We start from the raw sequence: 18,652 nt of genomic DNA on the forward strand, positions 1-18,652 counted from the left end.
AACACCCCAAAATGCTTGACTTGTAGAAAAAAATTTATTTACATCCATTATTATCAGTTGAATGTATGATTCAAAACTGTTTCTCCGGCCCTGCATATAGAGTATATCGAAGAAAAACGAAGAGAAATCCCGCCTTTACCACGGCCCAATTAAATCAGTTTCTATTTAAATAGATAGATAGTAACTCTCCCAAATACTTCCCAAGTTAAGCATTTTCCAACTTAATGTAAAAACTACTTAAATAATTATGAGATTATCATAAATAAATCTTTTCAGATTGGTACTTACTCAGTTAGCTCCTTGATCTGCACTGCAATCTTTCGTCTTCTTGAAGTAAGATAATCACCGCAACCACTTTATTCGCAACATTAACACTTAACACTTTACCCTGAAATTAAATAAGAAAAAAAAATAATAATAAATAATTTGTTACAAATAATAATAGTTAGAATTATTTTGTTAGTAAAAAAGGTATTTACCTCTTTGGGTTTTTTATTCACTGCATCTTGAAGTTCACTCCAAGCAGAACGGAATAGTCATCACTGTAATGAAAAGAAGCATTCCAAAATATTAGTTGTAGCAGGCTGGTAGTATTAAGAGTTACCAGATGTAACGGGTGGGTAGTACTTATTAAGAGTTACCATATGATTGTGATTGAATAAGTTATCGATAAGATACCATCCTTGATATACCGAATTATGAGAATGACGAAGAAGAGAACACATGTGTAAAAGCTAAAAAGTAAAGAATTAAAATAAAGAATACTGAAAAATTAAAATAAAGACTACTACAAATTCAGAAGTGGGATCAAGAACAGAAAAAATGGATATAGTTGGTGATAATTATGCAATGGCGGTATTAAAAAAATGGCTTGGCGAATTGGGTTTGTCCACAAAAGGCACAAAAGCTGAGTTGCTGGTGCGTCTTAATGCTGTACCAGCAGCAGAACGTGGAAATGCACCAAGAGTGGACAATTTGGAGGATGATCATCTGGTGGCGGAGACAAGACGCGTAATTCAATCGCAACAAGCTGAAATGTTTAAAGGAACAGAAGCGTTGGCAAATTTGTACAAAGAAATCGAGGCCGCTAAGAATGTTCTGGAACAATTACGCATGCATGGACGAAACCAAGAGTTAGAGGGAGACGACGATACATCATGCCAAGACGTAGAAGATGATGCTCAAGGAAATGCAAGTTGTGAAATTCAGCGAAATGTGGCAGCTGAAAAAAATTTCGGTGACTGGGCATCCATGGCGTTTTCATTGGCCAAAGAGATTTTAATGGAGTACGATGGAAATACACCAGTGCGAAATTGGATTGCTCAGTTTGACAATATTACACAATTGCACAAGTTGAACGACATGCAGCGACAATTATTATGTATTGCAAAGCTTAAAGGAAAAGCGTTGCAGTGGCTGCATGCAGATCCGGTACGTGTGGTGAAGCCTATAAACCAAGTTTTGGATCAACTGAAGGAGGCGTTTGGTGGAAAACTTCCGAAAATTGAGCTACGTCGGAAATTTGCTGGACGAATGTGGATATCGGACGAAAATTTCAGCGTATACTTTGAGGACAAGTGCATGTTGGCTCGAGATTTGGATATGGACGACGATGAGTTATTAGATGGCATTATCGAGGGAATACCACATGAAAATCTACGCATCCAGGCAAAACTACAGTGCTTTGATAATCCGGCGAAGATGCGGCGAGCATTTGCGGATGTTGCCTTACCTAGGCAGAGTGGTTTGCTGATGAAGTCGGAAGCAGCGAAGGGCAGAGATATAAAAGAAAATTCTCGTTGCTTCAATTGCAACTCCAAGGGACATTGGGCACGAGATTGCAGTAAGCCAAAGAGGAAGCCGGGATCTTGCTACGGATGTGGTGACGAAGGGCATTTAATGGCGCAGTGCCCGAAGAGGAAGGTGAAGACGGAGGACAGCGGTGTAAACAATTTTGTAAGGTCATTAGTAATTTATTTTAGTAATAGTAATAACGAATCTATAATTTCAGAATGCCTCATAGACTCGGGCAGCCCTGTTTCGTTTATTAAACAAAAATGTATTCCAACAAATATTAAATTACACACACATGAAGTGTTATATTTTGGATTAAATGAAAGCCAATTAAATGTGTTCGGAAAAATATTTTGTCACATTTTCAAGAACAGTAATAAAATTAATTTTGATTTAAAAGTGGTGCCTAACGAGTCTATGAGATGGAATATTGTTTTAGGTAGAGATTTTATGGAACTTTATGGTATAAAATTATATTTAAGTGAACTTGATGTGAATGGTAATGAGCGTACTGAAAGCCTATTAGATGGTAAAGACAACATAAGGCCAAACTTGGAGCAGGAAGGAATAAATGAAGTGGAGTTAGTGGAAGCAGCAGATCAATTGTTAGAAAATAGTGAAATGAATATGGATTGTGAAAAGGTAAAAAACAAATTGGTTGATAAATCGTTAGCAGAAAATTGTTTGTTAGATAGGAAATTGTTAGAGAGTAAATTGTTAGAGAGTAAATTGTTAGGTAATAGATTGTTAGATAATAGATTGGTAGCTAGTAAATTGTTAGATGAAAAGTCAAAGGAATTAGTTAGAGGAGTGTTAGAAGAAAATTTTCAAAGTAGCATGATGCAAATTAATGTAGTGGATTCTGAAAGAGAATATAAGATTGGGACACAAGTGGATTATGCATTAAGAGCAAAATTTATAAAAATGTTAGAAAGCACTTATATAAATGCAAAGAAGCAAGCAAATCCCAATATTAGGGGCGAGATGAAAATTATTTTAGAAAAAGAAAAACCATTTAGTTGTTCACCTAGAAGACTATCATATGCGGAAAAAGAAAAACTACAACTTATGTTAGATGAATACCTAAAAGAGGGTATTATACAACCCAGTAGTTCAGAATATGCCTCAGCAATTGTTTTAGTAAAGAAAAAAACGGGGGATCTTAGAATGTGTGTCGATTTTAGACGGCTTAATAAAATTATGGTTAGAGATAATTATCCGTTGCCTTTAATAGACGATTTGTTAGATAAACTTGTAGGAAAAAATATATTTACGAAACTTGATTTAAAAAATGGGTACTTTCACGTATTTGTGGATAAGGACTCGGTTAAATACACTTCGTTTGTGACGCCATTGGGCCAATACGAATTTTTAAAAATGCCGATGGGGCTTAAAACTGCCCCTCAAGTATTTCAAAGATTTGTTAATACTGTATTTGCGGACATGATTAGAGAAAATGAGGTTATAGTTTATATGGATGATATAATGGTCGCAAGCAAAGATATAGATGAACATTTTGCAATTTTAGAGAAAGTTTTGATTCGATTGGCAGAAAATAAACTAGAATTAAGGTTAGATAAATGTGAGTTTATGCAGGATTGTGTTAAATATTTGGGTTTTCATATATCTAAAGGTTGTATTCGAGCCGATGATAAGGGTTTAGAAGCTATTAAGAATTTTCCTATGCCTGATAAAGTTCAATCAGTGCAGAGTTTTCTAGGATTATGTTCTTATTTTAGAAGGTTTATTAAAGATTTTTCTATTATTGCAAAACCTCTGTATGATTTACTTAGAAAGGATAGAAAATTTAATTTTGGTGAAAAGGAGCTTAATTGTTTTTTATGTTTAAAAGAAAAATTGTTACAAGCGCCAGTTTTGTCAATTTATGATCATAGAGATGACATTGAATTGCATTGTGATGCCAGTGCCTTGGGGTTTGGAGCGGTACTTTTTCAGAAAAAGGCAGATGAAAAATTTCATCCTATTTTTTATTTTTCGAAGCGCACATCAGAAACAGAAGCAAAGTACCATAGCTTTGAGTTAGAAACTTTAGCGATAATCTATGCTTTAAGAAGATTCAGAATATATTTACAGGGAAAGCGTTTTAAAATTATTACTGATTGTAACTCATTAGCTTTGACTTTAAATAAAATTGATTTAAATCCAAGGATAGCAAGGTGGGCGTTGGAGTTACAAGAATTTGATTATGAAATAGTTCATAGAGTTGGAAGCAGAACAAAATCAGGTATTAGCACAGTCAAAAAATGAGGAATATTATAATAGCAAAAGAAAAGATCCAAATAAATGCAAGACAGGAGACTATATTATGGTAAAAAATTTTGATAGCTCGGCAGGAGTAGCAAGAAAACTGTTACCAAAAAGTAAAGGTCCTTATGTTATTGATAAGATATTAAAAAACGATAGGTATTTGATCAAAGACATTGATGGCTTTCAGTTAGCTCGAAATCCTTACCAAGGCGTGTGGAGTGCGCAAAATATTAGACATTGGTTAAGAAAAACAAATTCATCTATTGATGTACGAGATAATGTTAACAGGAGATAGAGGGCTATCTCAAAATCAGGATGGCCGAGTTGTAGCAGGCTGGTAGTATTAAGAGTTACCAGATGTAACGGGTGGGTAGTACTTATTAAGAGTTACCATATGATTGTGATTGAATAAGTTATCGATAAGATACCATCCTTGATATACCGACTTTTGAGATTGACGAAGAAGAGAACACATGTGTAAAAGCTAAAAAGTAAAGAATTAAAATAAAGAATACTGAAAAATTAAAATAAAGACTACTACATAGTTAAATTATTTTATACAAATCGGTTGTTTAAAAAATACATACCCCAATGAGGTGATGCACTGCATCCTGGAGTGGAGTTCAATAAGATAACCACTGCAACCTCTTTATCCGCAACATGTACACTTTACACTTTACCCTGAAATTAAATAAGAAAAAAAAATAATAATAAATAATTTGTAACAAATAATAATAGTTAGAATAAATTTGTTAGTAAAAAAGGTACTAGTAAAAAAGGTATTTACCTCTTTGGGTTATTGATTCACTGCATCTTGAAGTACACTCCAAGTAGAAAGGTATAGTCATCACCTGTAATGAAAAGAAGCATTCCAAAATATTAGTTAAATTATTTTATACAAATCGGTTGTTTAAAAAATACATACCCCAATGAGGTGATGCACTGCATCCTGGAGTGGAGTTCAATAAGATAACCACTGCAACCACTTTATCCGCAACATGTACACTTTACACTTTACCCTGAAATTAAATAAGAAAAAAAATAATAATAAATAATTTGTAACAAATAATAATAGTTAGAATAAATTTGTTAGTAAAAAAGGTACTAGTAAAAAAGGTATTTACCTCTTTGGGTTATTGATTCACTGCATCTTGAAGTACACTCCAAGTAGAAAGGTATAGTCATCACCTGTAATGAAAAGAAGCATTCCAAAATATTAGTTAAATTATTTTATACAAATCGGTTGTTTAAAAAATACATACCCCAATGAGGTGATGCACTGCATCCTGGAGTGGAGTTCAATAGAAGATCACGCCATTCATAATTGATCCTGCAGCCTGTTGTCCAGTCCATTTATGTGGTGTCAGCATACTTTATATTTTCGGTAACCGCATTCTTACAACTATTACTATATATATACTATATATATTTATATTATATGTCCCTACTTGTTTACAATTATTAATTGTGTTTGATTTTCATGTACTTCAAGTTCAATATTTGATAAAATTTACCTTTCAAATTTCTTTCATGTTCTTGAAAACTTTCAGATCTTTATCTGTTTCTTTGTCAAAATATTTATGATTTTTTAAAATATATAACTTAATTATTTATTGTCTAAAGGATGTACTCACTGCGTAATAACTTTGGTGCAGTGCATCCTGATGTCGAACTTCAAGTTACAAGTTGGATGGTGTCACCAATTATTTTCTGCAATCAGCCAAACCAAAAACCTGAAAAAAAAAATATAAAAAAATTGAATTAATTAACTGCATTTTTTTTACAAAAGCCACGTCATCACATAATTTAAAAAAACTGCAACTCACCTTTTCAGGTTTGGATGCCCTGCATCCTGGAGTCCACTACATGCAGGAAGGGATCGGGCACCTTTAAGTTCATGCCAAGTCAGGTCATGATGCAGTGCATCCTAGGAGGAGTCGACCCATGGTGCACTGCATCCGGGAGTGGACTCCAGTAGGTGGAGTCGACCCAAGATGCACTGCATCCGGGAGTGGATTCCAGTAGGAGGAGTTGGCCAGATACTCTCTCCCACTCTGGAACCACGTCACTAACACACACGCACACACACACACTTCCAGAGACCGGAAAAAGTTTCTTAGAGAAACTGCCGGTCATCCCGGAGAACTGAGAAATTGGCCAAAATCAAGGGGTATCCCACTACGAATCAGCCAGAACCACTTGGGAATTATAGGTGCGAGAAAACGAAAAAAATAATTAATTATCATTGTCGCTGACGTGGCCATATTAATTTAATTAACATTTAGTTAACATTACATTTACATTATATTAAATTAACATTATTTTAACATTAAATTAACATTACATTAATATTAAATGGATTTTAATTAACATTTTACATTTAAAATAGTTTTTTTTACCTGTTGCATTTTGATTGATTGGTGTTGTTGTTTTATTAAAATTTATACTTACCTATATTATGTCAACAGTGTTTCCCTCATCATGATTTGGAATGATTTTGAAACAAAAGGGGCGGGGGGCCATATTGAAAATTTGTGAGGTCATCACCCCACTCAAAACTGTTTCTCCGGCCCTATTAGGCAGTTGTTTTTTTGTATTACTATGATTAAAAAAACAAATTTTAAATAAAACGCCTTATATGCCGCCATCTATTGCTGAAAACTCAACAAACAGAGCTTCCTTTTCAAGCTCACTTAAAGTTCCCCCGCAAGGATACAACACAGCTTTTTATGTGAAAGCTTGAATTTTCCTTGTTTGAAAGAGCACCAATTTGAACAACAAAGTCAGAAAATTTAGTTTAATTAAAACAATAAAGAAAGCTATAGCTTCGGTCAGCCAAAACTTATATATGCTGAAAGTCATCAAATGCCTTAACTTGAAAATTTAAAATAAATCGACCCAAAAATCGAATCCAAACTAAGAATGCAGGTTCTTAGAGGACTCATTTATAAGCATTTTGAGGTATACCAATCCAAAATCGGACATTATTAAGAGAAGTTATGGGCTTTCAAGTGCTGGTTTTGGGTCATTATCCGAAAAAGCCCAAACAAATAAACGACTTCAAAACCACATATGTTTTTTAAATTTGTATGTATATTATATATATTTCTAGGAATCTGTCTTGTCTTCGTACTTTCGCATTACCTCGCGCGCCAATTTCATCTCCGCCAGCAGAGACTTCATCTGAGCACGTTCTACGTTGATAATATGAGTAGTATCCTTTGGCAGGCCATCAACAAGTTCTTGCGAGATTTTTAGTTCCAAGGTGGTATAATTCGGAGGAGTATGCTCAGGCGAGGATATGTCACGAATGCTTTGCAGTTCGTTAACTGAGGAATAAACAAATTTAATACATTTACGTTATAAGCTTCTATAAAATACTTAATTAAAAGCTTGGCTAGTATTTATTTATCACCCACTTTTAAAAGCGTTATCTATTAGGTTTTGCCGTATAGCAGCGGAGTGACTTTGGAGTACTCTGCACATGGCCGCAGAATGGTCCTTTGGCAGTCCCAACTGCTGGATCTCCTCTCCAAAAATACTTTCGGTACAACTGTAGCGAGCCGCATTGATCAGCATAAAATGAATGCAGGCCACAGCCGTTTTGCCCTCATTGGTTAAAGTGGATGTCAGCGATTTTATTTTGGATTCCTACAAAAAAAAACATTTGTTTAATGATAAATATTACATATTATAAATTAGACATTTGCACAAATTTAAATTTTATTCGAGCACATACAAACCTCAAATGGCTGCCCACAAATTCGAAGGGCCACCAAATCGCTGAGTTGTTCCAAGTTTTCAATGCTCAAGTTGGAGAGCGTGGATATGATCTCAGCTAAAACCCAATCGGGACAATCGCCTTCGCCACAGAAGCGGAATTTCTAAAAGGGCCAAAACAAAATGTAAGTTAAGGAAATAATTTTAGTTTGCTTCATCTATTTTGGGCTGTAGGACTACACACGCCCACACAGTCAAGTTAACCCATCACGTTTTCAAGTAAATTAAAGACTGAAGTGCTCCAACAAGAGAACTCCAGCCAAATGAAGAGCTCTTTGGAAAGGCAAAAGAAAAAAGGTCGTGGAAATGTGTTATACCCTTTAAAACGTAAAAAAAAATGTATGAGTTTCAACATAAGATTTATAAAATAATTGCTTTTAGCATTATAATTTTAAATTACATATTTAAATTATTGGCTTTATCTTTGCGGTTCAAGAAATATTTTATCACTACAATAAGATTAAAAGTAAATAAATAATTGGAAAACAAAATATTAAAACTGAAGTTTAAGCGCATTGGCCTGACCCATATTACACACATATTTTCAAAGGTCAAGTACCCACCGTTTTGACCCAATTTCGAGGAGGACTTCCCTGACACCTAATGATACCCTTTAGGGATACCGGGATCCTAGAAACTCCCACGACAGCAACAACGTCGCGTGAAGAAAAAGAAAAGTCGACGATATTTGCATATGATTAATTTCATACGCTTGCCTGCTAATCAGCGAGCAATTTGTACAAGTGGCGAGCACAAAAAGGGTGAGTTAGTGCGTGGGGATGGGACATTTTCCAGGGGGGGAGGAAGGGAAAATGGGTTAAAGGGAAAACCCAGCATATAAGGAAGAACGTTTGGGGAGCTCGTCTCAGTTTCAAGTGCACGTCACGTTTATCTCTGGCCAGGATTAATAAACACAAGTTCGGAAGGGAAAAGCGAGCTAAGCGAGTGAAAATTTATGACACTTGTTGCCATTGTCTGGAGGGAAAAGCGTGGAAAAGCGGGGTAGACGCTTATTAATACGCACTCGTATTTATTTAGCGACGTGTGTAACGGCTTAGAAAATGCGAACGACAAACGTTTTATAATTATTTTATGGACTTCAAAGTTTTGTGGATGGGTGGGCGGGTCGGCGGGCTTTATACGGATCGGGTGGCTATATAAGCAGCGTAACGCGGCAGCAAGCAACGCAGTTGGCCGAGAGGATTAGGGCAGCTAGAACCGCTGGCGAAAATGCAGTTAGTCCTCTGGATGGTGTTCCTGGCCTTTGGCCGTGAGATCTATGGAGCCAGCATTCCGTCGCCGATTTCTGGACAGGATTCGGAGCTGGGAACCTGTGAGCTGCAGCTCTCCAAATACCGAAAGTTCATACTCCAGGCAATCCTGAGTTTCGAGGACGTTTGCGATGCGTACAACTCGAGACCCGGTGGACAGGATTCGGACTCCGATGGCTGGCTCTTCCGCCACTATGCACCACCGCCAACTTCCCAAAGGGGCGAGATTTGGGCCTTCTTTCGACTGCTGATGGCCCAATTCGGCGATGTGGAGTTCTCTTCCATTATTCGGGATGCAGTTATCGAAAGGTGCCGCATTAAATCGCAGTTGCAGCGGGACGAAAAGCGAAACTCGGTGGTTTTGGGTAAGAAGCAGCGGTTCCATTCGTGGGGCGGCAAAAGGTCTCCGGAACCACCGATTTTGCCGGATTATTAAAGCCTGGTTTGAAGCGTTTTCCCCTTAAAAAATGTATGAACAGCCAACGTTGAAGTCCTCTCATTAATATCAGTGTCTAAATAAACTCGAAGATTGCAAACCGAAAAGCGGATAAACTGGTGTTTTATTTGGTATACTTCTATGTTTACTCACCATGTTGAAGCTATTCTAAATTTCGTGTTTTTTCTAAGCTAAATAAATATTTTCTTCTTGTTTACAAGAAATTTCAGTGTGACCAAATAGGGCAGCCGAAAAATGTTACAACAGAGCTGGCGGTAACATTTTGCCAAGCTGTTAAAAATTTGTATGTTATTTTAATGGCTCCAAAAGCAGTTCCCGTCAAGCAGTGTAAATTGGCGCCAAAAGATTGTAAATTTAAACTTGGTTTGGTGAATTTATTTAGAAAGATAAGGTTCCTAAAACTACTTAGTTATTTGGTTTAGCTTATATTATCATATGTGTATAATATTTCTAAGCATTTTAAGTAGAGGCAATTGAATAACTGTTTTATAATAGAAATTAAAAACTGGATTTTTATTAACCGAAAAATTGAATCAAACATATCCTACGATAAATTATTTTGATTAAATAATATTATTATCGCCATTAGTTTAAAAGGAATGCGATAACAACTGAAGCTCCAAATTTGTTTGTGCTAACATTTTGTTTGTCATGGCCCATTATCAAACAAATGTTTTTCGCTTATCTGGGGATCGGGACCTAAACGCCCACCAAAACACACACCCCTTTGAACCCATTTGGGGCCCACCTCCACCTAGAATCGCAGCTACAGAATCAATGCCGATCTCGGCAGTTTTTGGATTAGCACTGTAGGCCTCCGAGTAGGCAGAGTCTGGCTTAGTATAGTATAGTATAATATTATAATCCCAGATTGGAGGTGGGCACAACAAACTCATAAACCTTGTCTATAAATACAAACTAGGAGCAAAAGGAGGGTGTGTGTTTGTGCAGGCGGCACTAATTATCTCATCCGTCTCGGGCTCTGGGCTTTGGGCCGTGGCTGGACACGCTGAAAACAAATGTTAACTAATCGCCCCCAGCCTGCCCACAAATCTAAATTCGAAATCATTAAATTAACAGATAGTGGCCATACTATATACGCCCGGGAATCCGAGCAACGTGAGCGACTTTTTCCAGCCCGTTTGACAGCGGCGCCAACTTGCCAGACTTGCATCCCGATTTCGACCTGGAAACCCGGGCTCCACGAACTTGGGGGATTTTGCTGGCCAATGCGCTTATCAGCCCTGATTAGGTGGGCGTGATCAGTGGCCGTTTAAAAAACAAATCCGGAAGGCAAAGTTCCCTCTAAAAATACCTTAGGATTCGGTAAGGCCTTGTTAATCTATTTAAAGCCCTCGATCGGTGATCTTCTGACCCCCCAAGCGGAACTAGAACTGATCAGTGATTCGATCCGTGGGGTTGCATCCCCAAACAGGTGCTACAGGTATTTCACAAGCCGTGATCAAGTTAAGTCGCAGTTAGCCTAATTAGGTAAATAAAGCAAGGCTCTTATCTCAAAGGAGATTGGATTTTTTATTCGGAATTGTACCATAAAATGAATATTTAAAATTCGCCAGATTTAGACCACCAACAATGATTGTCAGCGTGTATCAGCGAAAGCAATTTAACGAAATAAAAAGAAATAAAAATAAATTCTTGACAATTAAAAATATATAAACACAAGGACTTTATGGGCTTTAAAATTGAACAAAATAGCCTCATAATATTTTTTGTCTATAATTAACTTAAAATGTTTTTAGCTGAAGTTTTAAAGTGCGACTGAACCCAAGCCGGACTTTCCCCACTAATGTGGCTCACTTTGTTTGCATTATTCATGTTCATTAAATTTATTAATTGACCTTCTCCCTGAGCTCGCACCTCTGCACCTCCCATTTGCACCATCTTCCACAAAAACGATGGAGAAACTAGGCCATCACAGTATATAGAGCTGATAACAGACTGTCGGGCTGATTAAACCTTGTCCAGAGATTCTCGAGGTAAGCCAACAAAAAGTAACAAGAACAAAAACTTTTGAATTTAGTCATTGAACTTCACATTGAAGAGCAGAAAGGGGAGTGAGGGGCAAGGATTTTTGTTTGCTATTTTGGTTGGTCGCACGACCGGCTGGCAACAACAATTTAATCTCCCCCCACAGCGCCAAAAAAACAAATTTTTTCTAATCAACGCGCGATTAGACAAGCTAATGGGTGTCGAAAAAATAAAACAGGAGAGAAAATTTGGAGAGTCATACAAATCCTGGTCCAAAGAGTTATACGAATATGGTTATGGTAAGCCAAACCCACCGAACTAATGAGGATATAAAGTTATGACACAAAACTATATAAATTAATTCATTTTTAAAATTTCAACAAATTTAAGTTAAAGTATTAAGGTTTAAGAAAATTAAAAAAAGAAAACAATGCTAAATAGTTTATAAAACCTTTTCTATTTATTACAGTGTAGTCAGGTTTATTTTCCAAAAACCTGTGTAGGCGTTTTGAAATATTTTCAGCAAACAGCTAACGTTAAGGAAAATCAACTTAGTGGAAAGTTTATTTTTGTTTCGTTTTTAATTAATTTACAATCCGCTTGATTAGTGGGCGTTAACTGATCAGATAAGGTTTGCAACCATTATCGTAGGAAATATTTGCTTCACTTTTTTCACCTTTTGCAGTTTTACTAATAACTTTCCAGACGGGCAAATAAAAATTTGTATGTCCTAAGCAGTTAAGCAAATAAATTATATCTGACCATTTTTAATCTGGTTCAGGGCACATGTTGAAACACATGCCTTATATAGTTTTAAAAAAGGATCCCCCAAAAAGGCATGTGGACTGATTCCGAATACTATAACGTTTTTACTATTACATTACTCAGCAAAAAATTGTAAGAGGGCAGCCGATAAACCCATTGAACTTCTCTGATCTTTATTTTGCGCATACGAAACGCAGGTTGGGGTGGAAAATTTTCAGATGCATTTTCCTGTTGATTATTTTGATGTGAGTTTTTTGCTTTTATTTTACAATCGTGCTCGCAGTAAGTCTGTTGTAATTTATATTTAAACATGAGTCTATATAATTATACAAATATAAGTAAGGTATATTACTGACAATCTTTGCTGTATACTCTATTGAAAAGCATGTCTTCTTTCAAAGTAATGCTTTGAAACGAGATACAACAATATAATTAAGAATATTTCTTTGTTTGTTTTATTGACTATGTATTTATAAATACTAAAAGAGAAAGTATAAAATAAGGAATATGTAATGATAATTATTATTAAACAGGTGGCTTAACCCAGATATACTAACTTATTTCGATATACATTCTTTTGTAAAGGTATTTGAACAATCGCTATTGTCCAGCTAACCTTGCATTCCTACACATTTCATTATTATTTTTAATATGTACAGAAATTGATAAGCCAAAAGGTGACCCAGTTGGGACCTACACGACTCGTTAATTATAGCATGTTAACAAATATTTCACTGCCCAGTTTACAAGAGAGAAACTTTAAAAAAGTTTATAATAAACAAAACAAAACATTCATTGGATATCCCTTTGCATGAGAAGCACACCAATAGAAAAAATAATAATAAACAATCTGTTTTGCAAATACTTTTCCTAAGAAGTTCCACAACGAGTTCAATGACCACCTAAACAAACTACTCCCAAAGAAATAGAATATAAAAATAATAAAGGAAAAACAATTAGATATTATTCAAGACTGCAGACTGACCTTTCAGAAAATGGAAGGTTAATTGAATCAGAATTTGTGCCAAAATTCAAAGTGCGCATTTGTTGGTTATGCGAAAATTTCTCTAGATACAGAAAACTAAAACAGATTTGTTTGAGAAATTTTGTAGACCACTGACTCATTCGACGGCCATGTAAATTTCAAACTAGTCTACGCGTTTCTAGTTGTATCTACAAAAGGCGCTGCACAGATACAGATGCATGCCCATCTACAGATACATTTGTATCTGGGCAGTGCAATGCACGCATTTAGCATTGAATGCAATGTTTGAGCATATTTTTCTGGTTGATTTTTTTCCCTCTCTCATTTTTATTTTAATGTCGCATAAACCGGAACTATTAATGAACATTTTAGGGGGAAATGGCGGGTCGAGGAAATAATGTTCATTGGTTAATACCGTTATCGCTGGTCGCGAAGAAAGGCGGAACTGCAGTTGTTGTTTTTATGCTTTCATTGCATTTTTTTGTTTCGGGTTGCGTGAGTGGAAATTTTTTTATAAAAATAAATATTAAAAAATTGAACTCTTACCGAAACATGACTACAAAATAAATATGGAAGATATATTTTATACCTATTTGTTTATCAATTCGAATGGAGTGTGTCTATATGATATATTTACTATAAATTCCCCTTATAAGCCAATACTTTTAGCAGCATCATCCTTATATCAGCACAGAGAACAAATATACTTTAGTCGTCGAAGAACCAAAAAATCCTGAAGTGTATACTTGTATATTGAATGAACTAAAAATAAATTTCAATCACGCCACATTTTTTTATTGAACTTAATGTTTCTTTAATTGCTTATCAGGTAGCCATCCAAAAAAGCAAATTCAATTTATGCAAAGATATTTTATCATCTGACAGATACAATAATACAATTTGGAACCTGTCATTTAACTGTTTTTTGTTCATTTTAACAAAAGTTGATTATATTACCTAGGTGTTCTTGCTTGGATAACATCAAGATTTCAATTAAATTAAGGTGGAGAAATAAAGTCATAGAAATGAGGTGCACGGAAATATAAATGAGTAAAATTTCAGAATACACAACAAAATAAAAAAAATTTAAGAAAAAAGGAAAAGTCTTATTTAAATTTTCTTCTCCTTATTATTGGATGACTAGAGAAATTTTCTTACATTGTTGTATGCATGCTGAAAGAAATTCTGTCACCTTAGTCGGCACCTGCTAATTACTTCATCTAAGGTATTGCAAAACGCAATTGAGTTGGAGGCGCTAAGCGACTGAAAACCCAAATACATTAGCCACAGTAAACACTTGGTTGCCCAAACTCTCGACTCTGTTTTGATAGTCCGCCGGACAGGTGTTGATAAGTGGCACCTTTCTGTTTGTTCGCCGATTAACATGGGAATAATGAAGAGGTTTCGTCTGACTATTTTTAGGGCTTTTGGGGAGTTCTATTTGGGCGATTTTCCAAACGCGACTATCAGCAGACGAGCGATATCAGACGGAATGGCGTTAGCACCTCCCGTCCGCTCAGATAATTGTACTATATAGATACCGTAGTGTATAGAGCCGGGCCCGTCTGGCGATGTCAATGGAACTATCGCCCTGCGATTACGAGTATCTCAGGCAGCCGGCGAAAACGTGATCAGTTGTGGTCGGGTTCAGATGCGGCTGCTGTTTGCCTGAAAGCCCGAGCTTTCTATATGTGCGCGCGTGTATTTATATTTGCATAATAAATCGCATAATTAAGTTTGTTTTAATGCTGATCGTCGACGGCCGATCGCAATAGTTGCAATGGAAAATTACGCGATCGCCTTGCAATCAAAACACGCAACAAAAAGAAGCTCGGGTTCCCAGTAGATTGCCTACGACCCCTTACCAAAATGGCAAAAGATCAGTTGACATGTCGTATTTATAGCGCAGACTTTTGCGACTTTTCCGTTTCCGCAGCGGAAGAGCCCCTTTTCCTCACCAAAGGTGTTTGCCAAAAAATACATTTTCTCAAATGCCCTGTGGTTGTAAAGTTAGAAGGTGTATCCAATTCGTTAAATTCGTTGAAAACGCTTAATAACATTTAAATTCCTTACTATAACGTATAATTCAAATCATGATTGAAAAAATTAAAGCAATCATTTTAAAATCTTTTTTATTTCTCTTATGAGCATTAGGTTTTATAACATGATTCGATTCAAAGAAAAACCTATTTTTATTGATAACGACTGAAGCATATGTGAATTTACCACAGGTTAGACAGATATTGCAGTGCAGATGTACGGTTATTTCGTTTTTAATTACTGTTTCTGGAATTTTGAATTCAAAAATAATTTGATTTATAGAAGCGCACCGAAAAGTAAACAAATCCGATCGCATAGTCGAATATATAGCACATCCTCTGGCTTCTTTCTTTATTTCGCGATCACGCTTCGATCAGGTGCTCTAGGTCAGTTACGGCATGCTGATCACTCTGCGGCGGTCTGTCCTCTGTCGCGTCCCAAAAATAAACCAGTTCTATATTTATGATTTAAGTTTATGCTGCGCAGTTTATCAGCACTTTTGGGTGGTGCCGATCTCTCAGGAGACTTCAATGCGAAGAGGGGGTCTTCATCTCCGGCTGCATTGATAAGACGCGAAAAACGTTCGGGTCGCGCGCCTGGTTTCTAAATTTAAATCAACGCAAGAGTCTTTCCGAAACTAGTCTATATGCCAAATACAACATTCTATCAGGTCGTCAACTTGTTGAATTTCACCGAACTGATAACGTAGCGCCAATGGCTAATAACATGGCTCGGCTGATATAGATTGCCCGACCAGTTTCATCAGCTGTTTTTCACGTTTCTTTGCGGTGGGACTCCCGACGCGTGTCTCTAAGCTCGTTCGCTAATTATGCTTGGCTTGGGTTCTTTTTTATTGTTGGCGAATTGTCTAGACACTAGGTACCTTTCCACTTCGCCATGTGAAACTGGCGAGGGAATTGTATGCTTTCTTTGGGCCACGCAGCCTCTGAATGATGTTTGATGATGGAAATAAAACGAAACTGAAATTTTAAATTTCTTTGGATTATTTATTGAAATTTTTAAATATTTGGACAGCCTTGACTTTGAAAATTTTAAAATTTTTTTTACTAAATTTTAAGGGTGCAATCATAACATTTTAATTTTCTTCAACCTATGAAGCGTTTCCTTAGCAGTAATATGTTGTATTTTACAAACCCAAAATTAGTAAAATAATCTACATTTTCGTTAACTGCAAATACATATATTGTGTATAGTTTACAGTCACCCAACCACATAGGACCACACCTTAAACGACAGAAAAGTGGAAAGTCGCCCGCATAAATTGAAAAATTTAAATGGACCCAAACGACATCCGTTGGAAACCGACAGACTATAATTACAAATGCATCCGAAAGACGCAGGCATGAGAAGATATGAAAATCTGCACAGAAATAGGCAAAGTATATTTATGGGAAAAGTGTGTACCCCTGAATTTGCCAGCGGGTGCAAACAGAGGCTGGGTTGAATGCAATTTCAAGTGCAGCAAAAAGAGAAAACTTAACGTAGAATGATATTGAATAAGAGCAGAAAAAGAGAGAGGTGAAATTGGGAAAGAGAAAAGTAAATCTTAAGGGGATTAAAAGTAATAAGGGTAAGGAGGGAAGCCTGAAAAAAGGAAGAAAGGCATTCCTTAGTAAAAATGCGTCGAGAAAGAGGGGTCTTTCATTAAAGAAAAGATTTTATGTAGTAATCATATCTCTCCCCATTTAATAAACAATAAAAATTGAAGTTAATCCCATTAAATGTTAATTAGAGAACACTTATTTTGCTGTTTTCAGGTAGATTATAATATCTTGAAATTACTTATATGAATAACCCCCTTGAACTACACCCCTGAGCGATCTCATCTGGTCTACGACCGGCAAACTGCAGCGAGGCACTCAAGTAACCACTTCTTCATGCACGCAGGAATCTCTCGAAACCGGCTTTCAACTAGGCAAGCAACTTAGCCGGCCGGCTCGTCCACCTCTCACCCCTTCGGTAACCCCTTGTCCACCCAAAACCCCCTTTTCCAGAGAGGTTCAATGGGATGCTGCGTTGGCAGCCGAAGAAGAAATGAAGAAAGTGCGCATTCGAAGTATGTTTTTGTTTAACAATCGTTGAGATACTCGAGAGACAAAAAGCGTGAGCCCTCAACGGAGTTGCATTATCATGAGTTTCAAGATGTGATTTCAAATCACGCATTACGAAAGCATTTCTCCGATAAAAAAAAACGAAAGAAAAACTGAAATGTCCATGCACCTAAACTGAAAACCGAAACTCGCACACAAAAACTGAACCATAGATAAAACCCACACAGACACACTCCCTCTATGGAGGAGGCCCAACAAACCAGCCACAATTTCGAGTTCCGAATAGTCGAGACTGCATTTCTGTGTGGAGTTAGTTGCGTTCAGTGGTTTCCGCTTGCCTGGGACACTTTTGATATGGGTACGACAGATACCATGTGGGTCGAAAATGGCCTGAGAGCTAGATTGTTAAAGAAAAGGCGACGAAGAAAATCAATTTAACTGGTTCATTAGTTGCGTTTTCAAAATGTTAAGCCCCTTAAACAGGTATTTAGAGGGGGACTTTTAATTTAATAATGCTTTTATTCCCCTGCATTATGGAGTTGACTAGGAATTTTAATCATATTGTTAGTCATTATAATAATAATATACTTTTTTAAATGCAACCAAAATGTTAATAGGTTGTAAATTATAGAAATGCTTGCTACCATGGAATGAAGGCGACTCGTCTTAGTCTCTACACCTCAATTACTCCTTTTAACCTAATTGGACTATACCGACAAGTACTTTTAATAAACAAAACAAAAGGTTTGTGAAATTTTAAAAAGAGCCTCATACACATTGGTAATTGATTTACATATATTTCGTGGGCAGATCTGACAAACCAAAATAACTTGAACTCAAGTGGAGCGGTACTGACCCATTTCCGAACAAATATAAAAGGGGTCCAAAATTATCCAATAAAAATGAATTGGTTGAACATTATACATGCACTTTAGTTAGAAAAGTATCTCGCTTACCAACAAAAATTTTAATAATTTATTTATTCAACATGTCGTAGTGCATCCGCCAATTTCTCCGCACTATAACCTTGCCATAAAATATCCAATAGCGGACTGTACCTTTTTTCATGGCATCGAGGTATTAACTGTTCAAGATCAGCGACTATAGTACACCGACTACGATAAGATAAATGCTCAAACAGCTGACACGGAAAAAGTGTTTGCCAAATCCCTTGAAATTCACTCGACCGCCACGAGGCACAGTGGGAAATTTCGACTATAAGATGAGATGC

The 18,652-nt window shown here is 36.4% G+C and overlaps 3 protein-coding genes and 1 long non-coding RNA gene across 5 annotated transcripts; 2 read left to right on the forward strand and 2 right to left on the reverse strand.

Moving 5' to 3' along the window:
- Nucleotides 1-355: 355 nt before the first annotated feature.
- LOC122319903 lies at nt 356-5,235 on the reverse strand. Its single transcript, XR_006245376.1, has 4 exons — nt 5,187-5,235; nt 4,650-4,743; nt 480-542; nt 356-388 (listed from the first exon to the last, which is right to left on the reverse strand). It is a non-coding gene; the product is annotated as an uncharacterized LOC122319903 (long non-coding RNA).
- On the forward strand, nt 732-4,025 carry LOC108087561. The gene is made up of 2 exons (XM_017184988.2): nt 732-1,956; nt 2,012-4,025. The coding sequence occupies exons 1-2, from the start codon at nt 823-825 to the stop codon at nt 2,021-2,023; spliced, it is 1,146 nt and encodes a 381-aa protein (XP_017040477.1). The 5' UTR covers nt 732-822; the 3' UTR covers nt 2,024-4,025.
- A 1,898-nt stretch (nt 5,236-7,133) lies between the features above and the next one.
- LOC108086929 (COMM domain-containing protein 4) lies at nt 7,134-18,490 on the reverse strand. Of its 2 annotated transcripts, none has more exons than XM_017184035.1 (4): nt 18,378-18,490; nt 7,806-7,946; nt 7,482-7,713; nt 7,134-7,391 (listed from the first exon to the last, which is right to left on the reverse strand). In XM_017184035.1, the coding sequence occupies exons 3-4, from the start codon at nt 7,639-7,641 to the stop codon at nt 7,171-7,173; spliced, it is 381 nt and encodes a 126-aa protein (XP_017039524.1). In that variant the 5' UTR covers nt 7,642-7,713; nt 7,806-7,946; nt 18,378-18,490; the 3' UTR covers nt 7,134-7,170. The 2 variants fall into 2 exon arrangements, with proteins under 2 accessions (XP_017039524.1, XP_017039523.1); XM_017184034.1 differs by lacking the exon at nt 18,378-18,490 and adding an exon at nt 9,703-9,834.
- LOC108086931 (leucokinin) lies at nt 8,322-9,656 on the forward strand. Its single transcript, XM_017184036.2, has one exon. The coding sequence runs from the start codon at nt 9,073-9,075 to the stop codon at nt 9,547-9,549; it is 477 nt and encodes a 158-aa protein (XP_017039525.1). The 5' UTR covers nt 8,322-9,072; the 3' UTR covers nt 9,550-9,656.
- Nucleotides 18,491-18,652: the final 162 nt, after the last annotated feature.

The sequence above is a fragment of the Drosophila ficusphila genome, unplaced genomic scaffold, assembly GCF_018152265.1.
Source record: "Drosophila ficusphila isolate 14025-0441.05 unplaced genomic scaffold, ASM1815226v1 contig_286, whole genome shotgun sequence".
Taxonomy (NCBI): Eukaryota; Metazoa; Arthropoda; class Insecta; order Diptera; family Drosophilidae; genus Drosophila; species Drosophila ficusphila.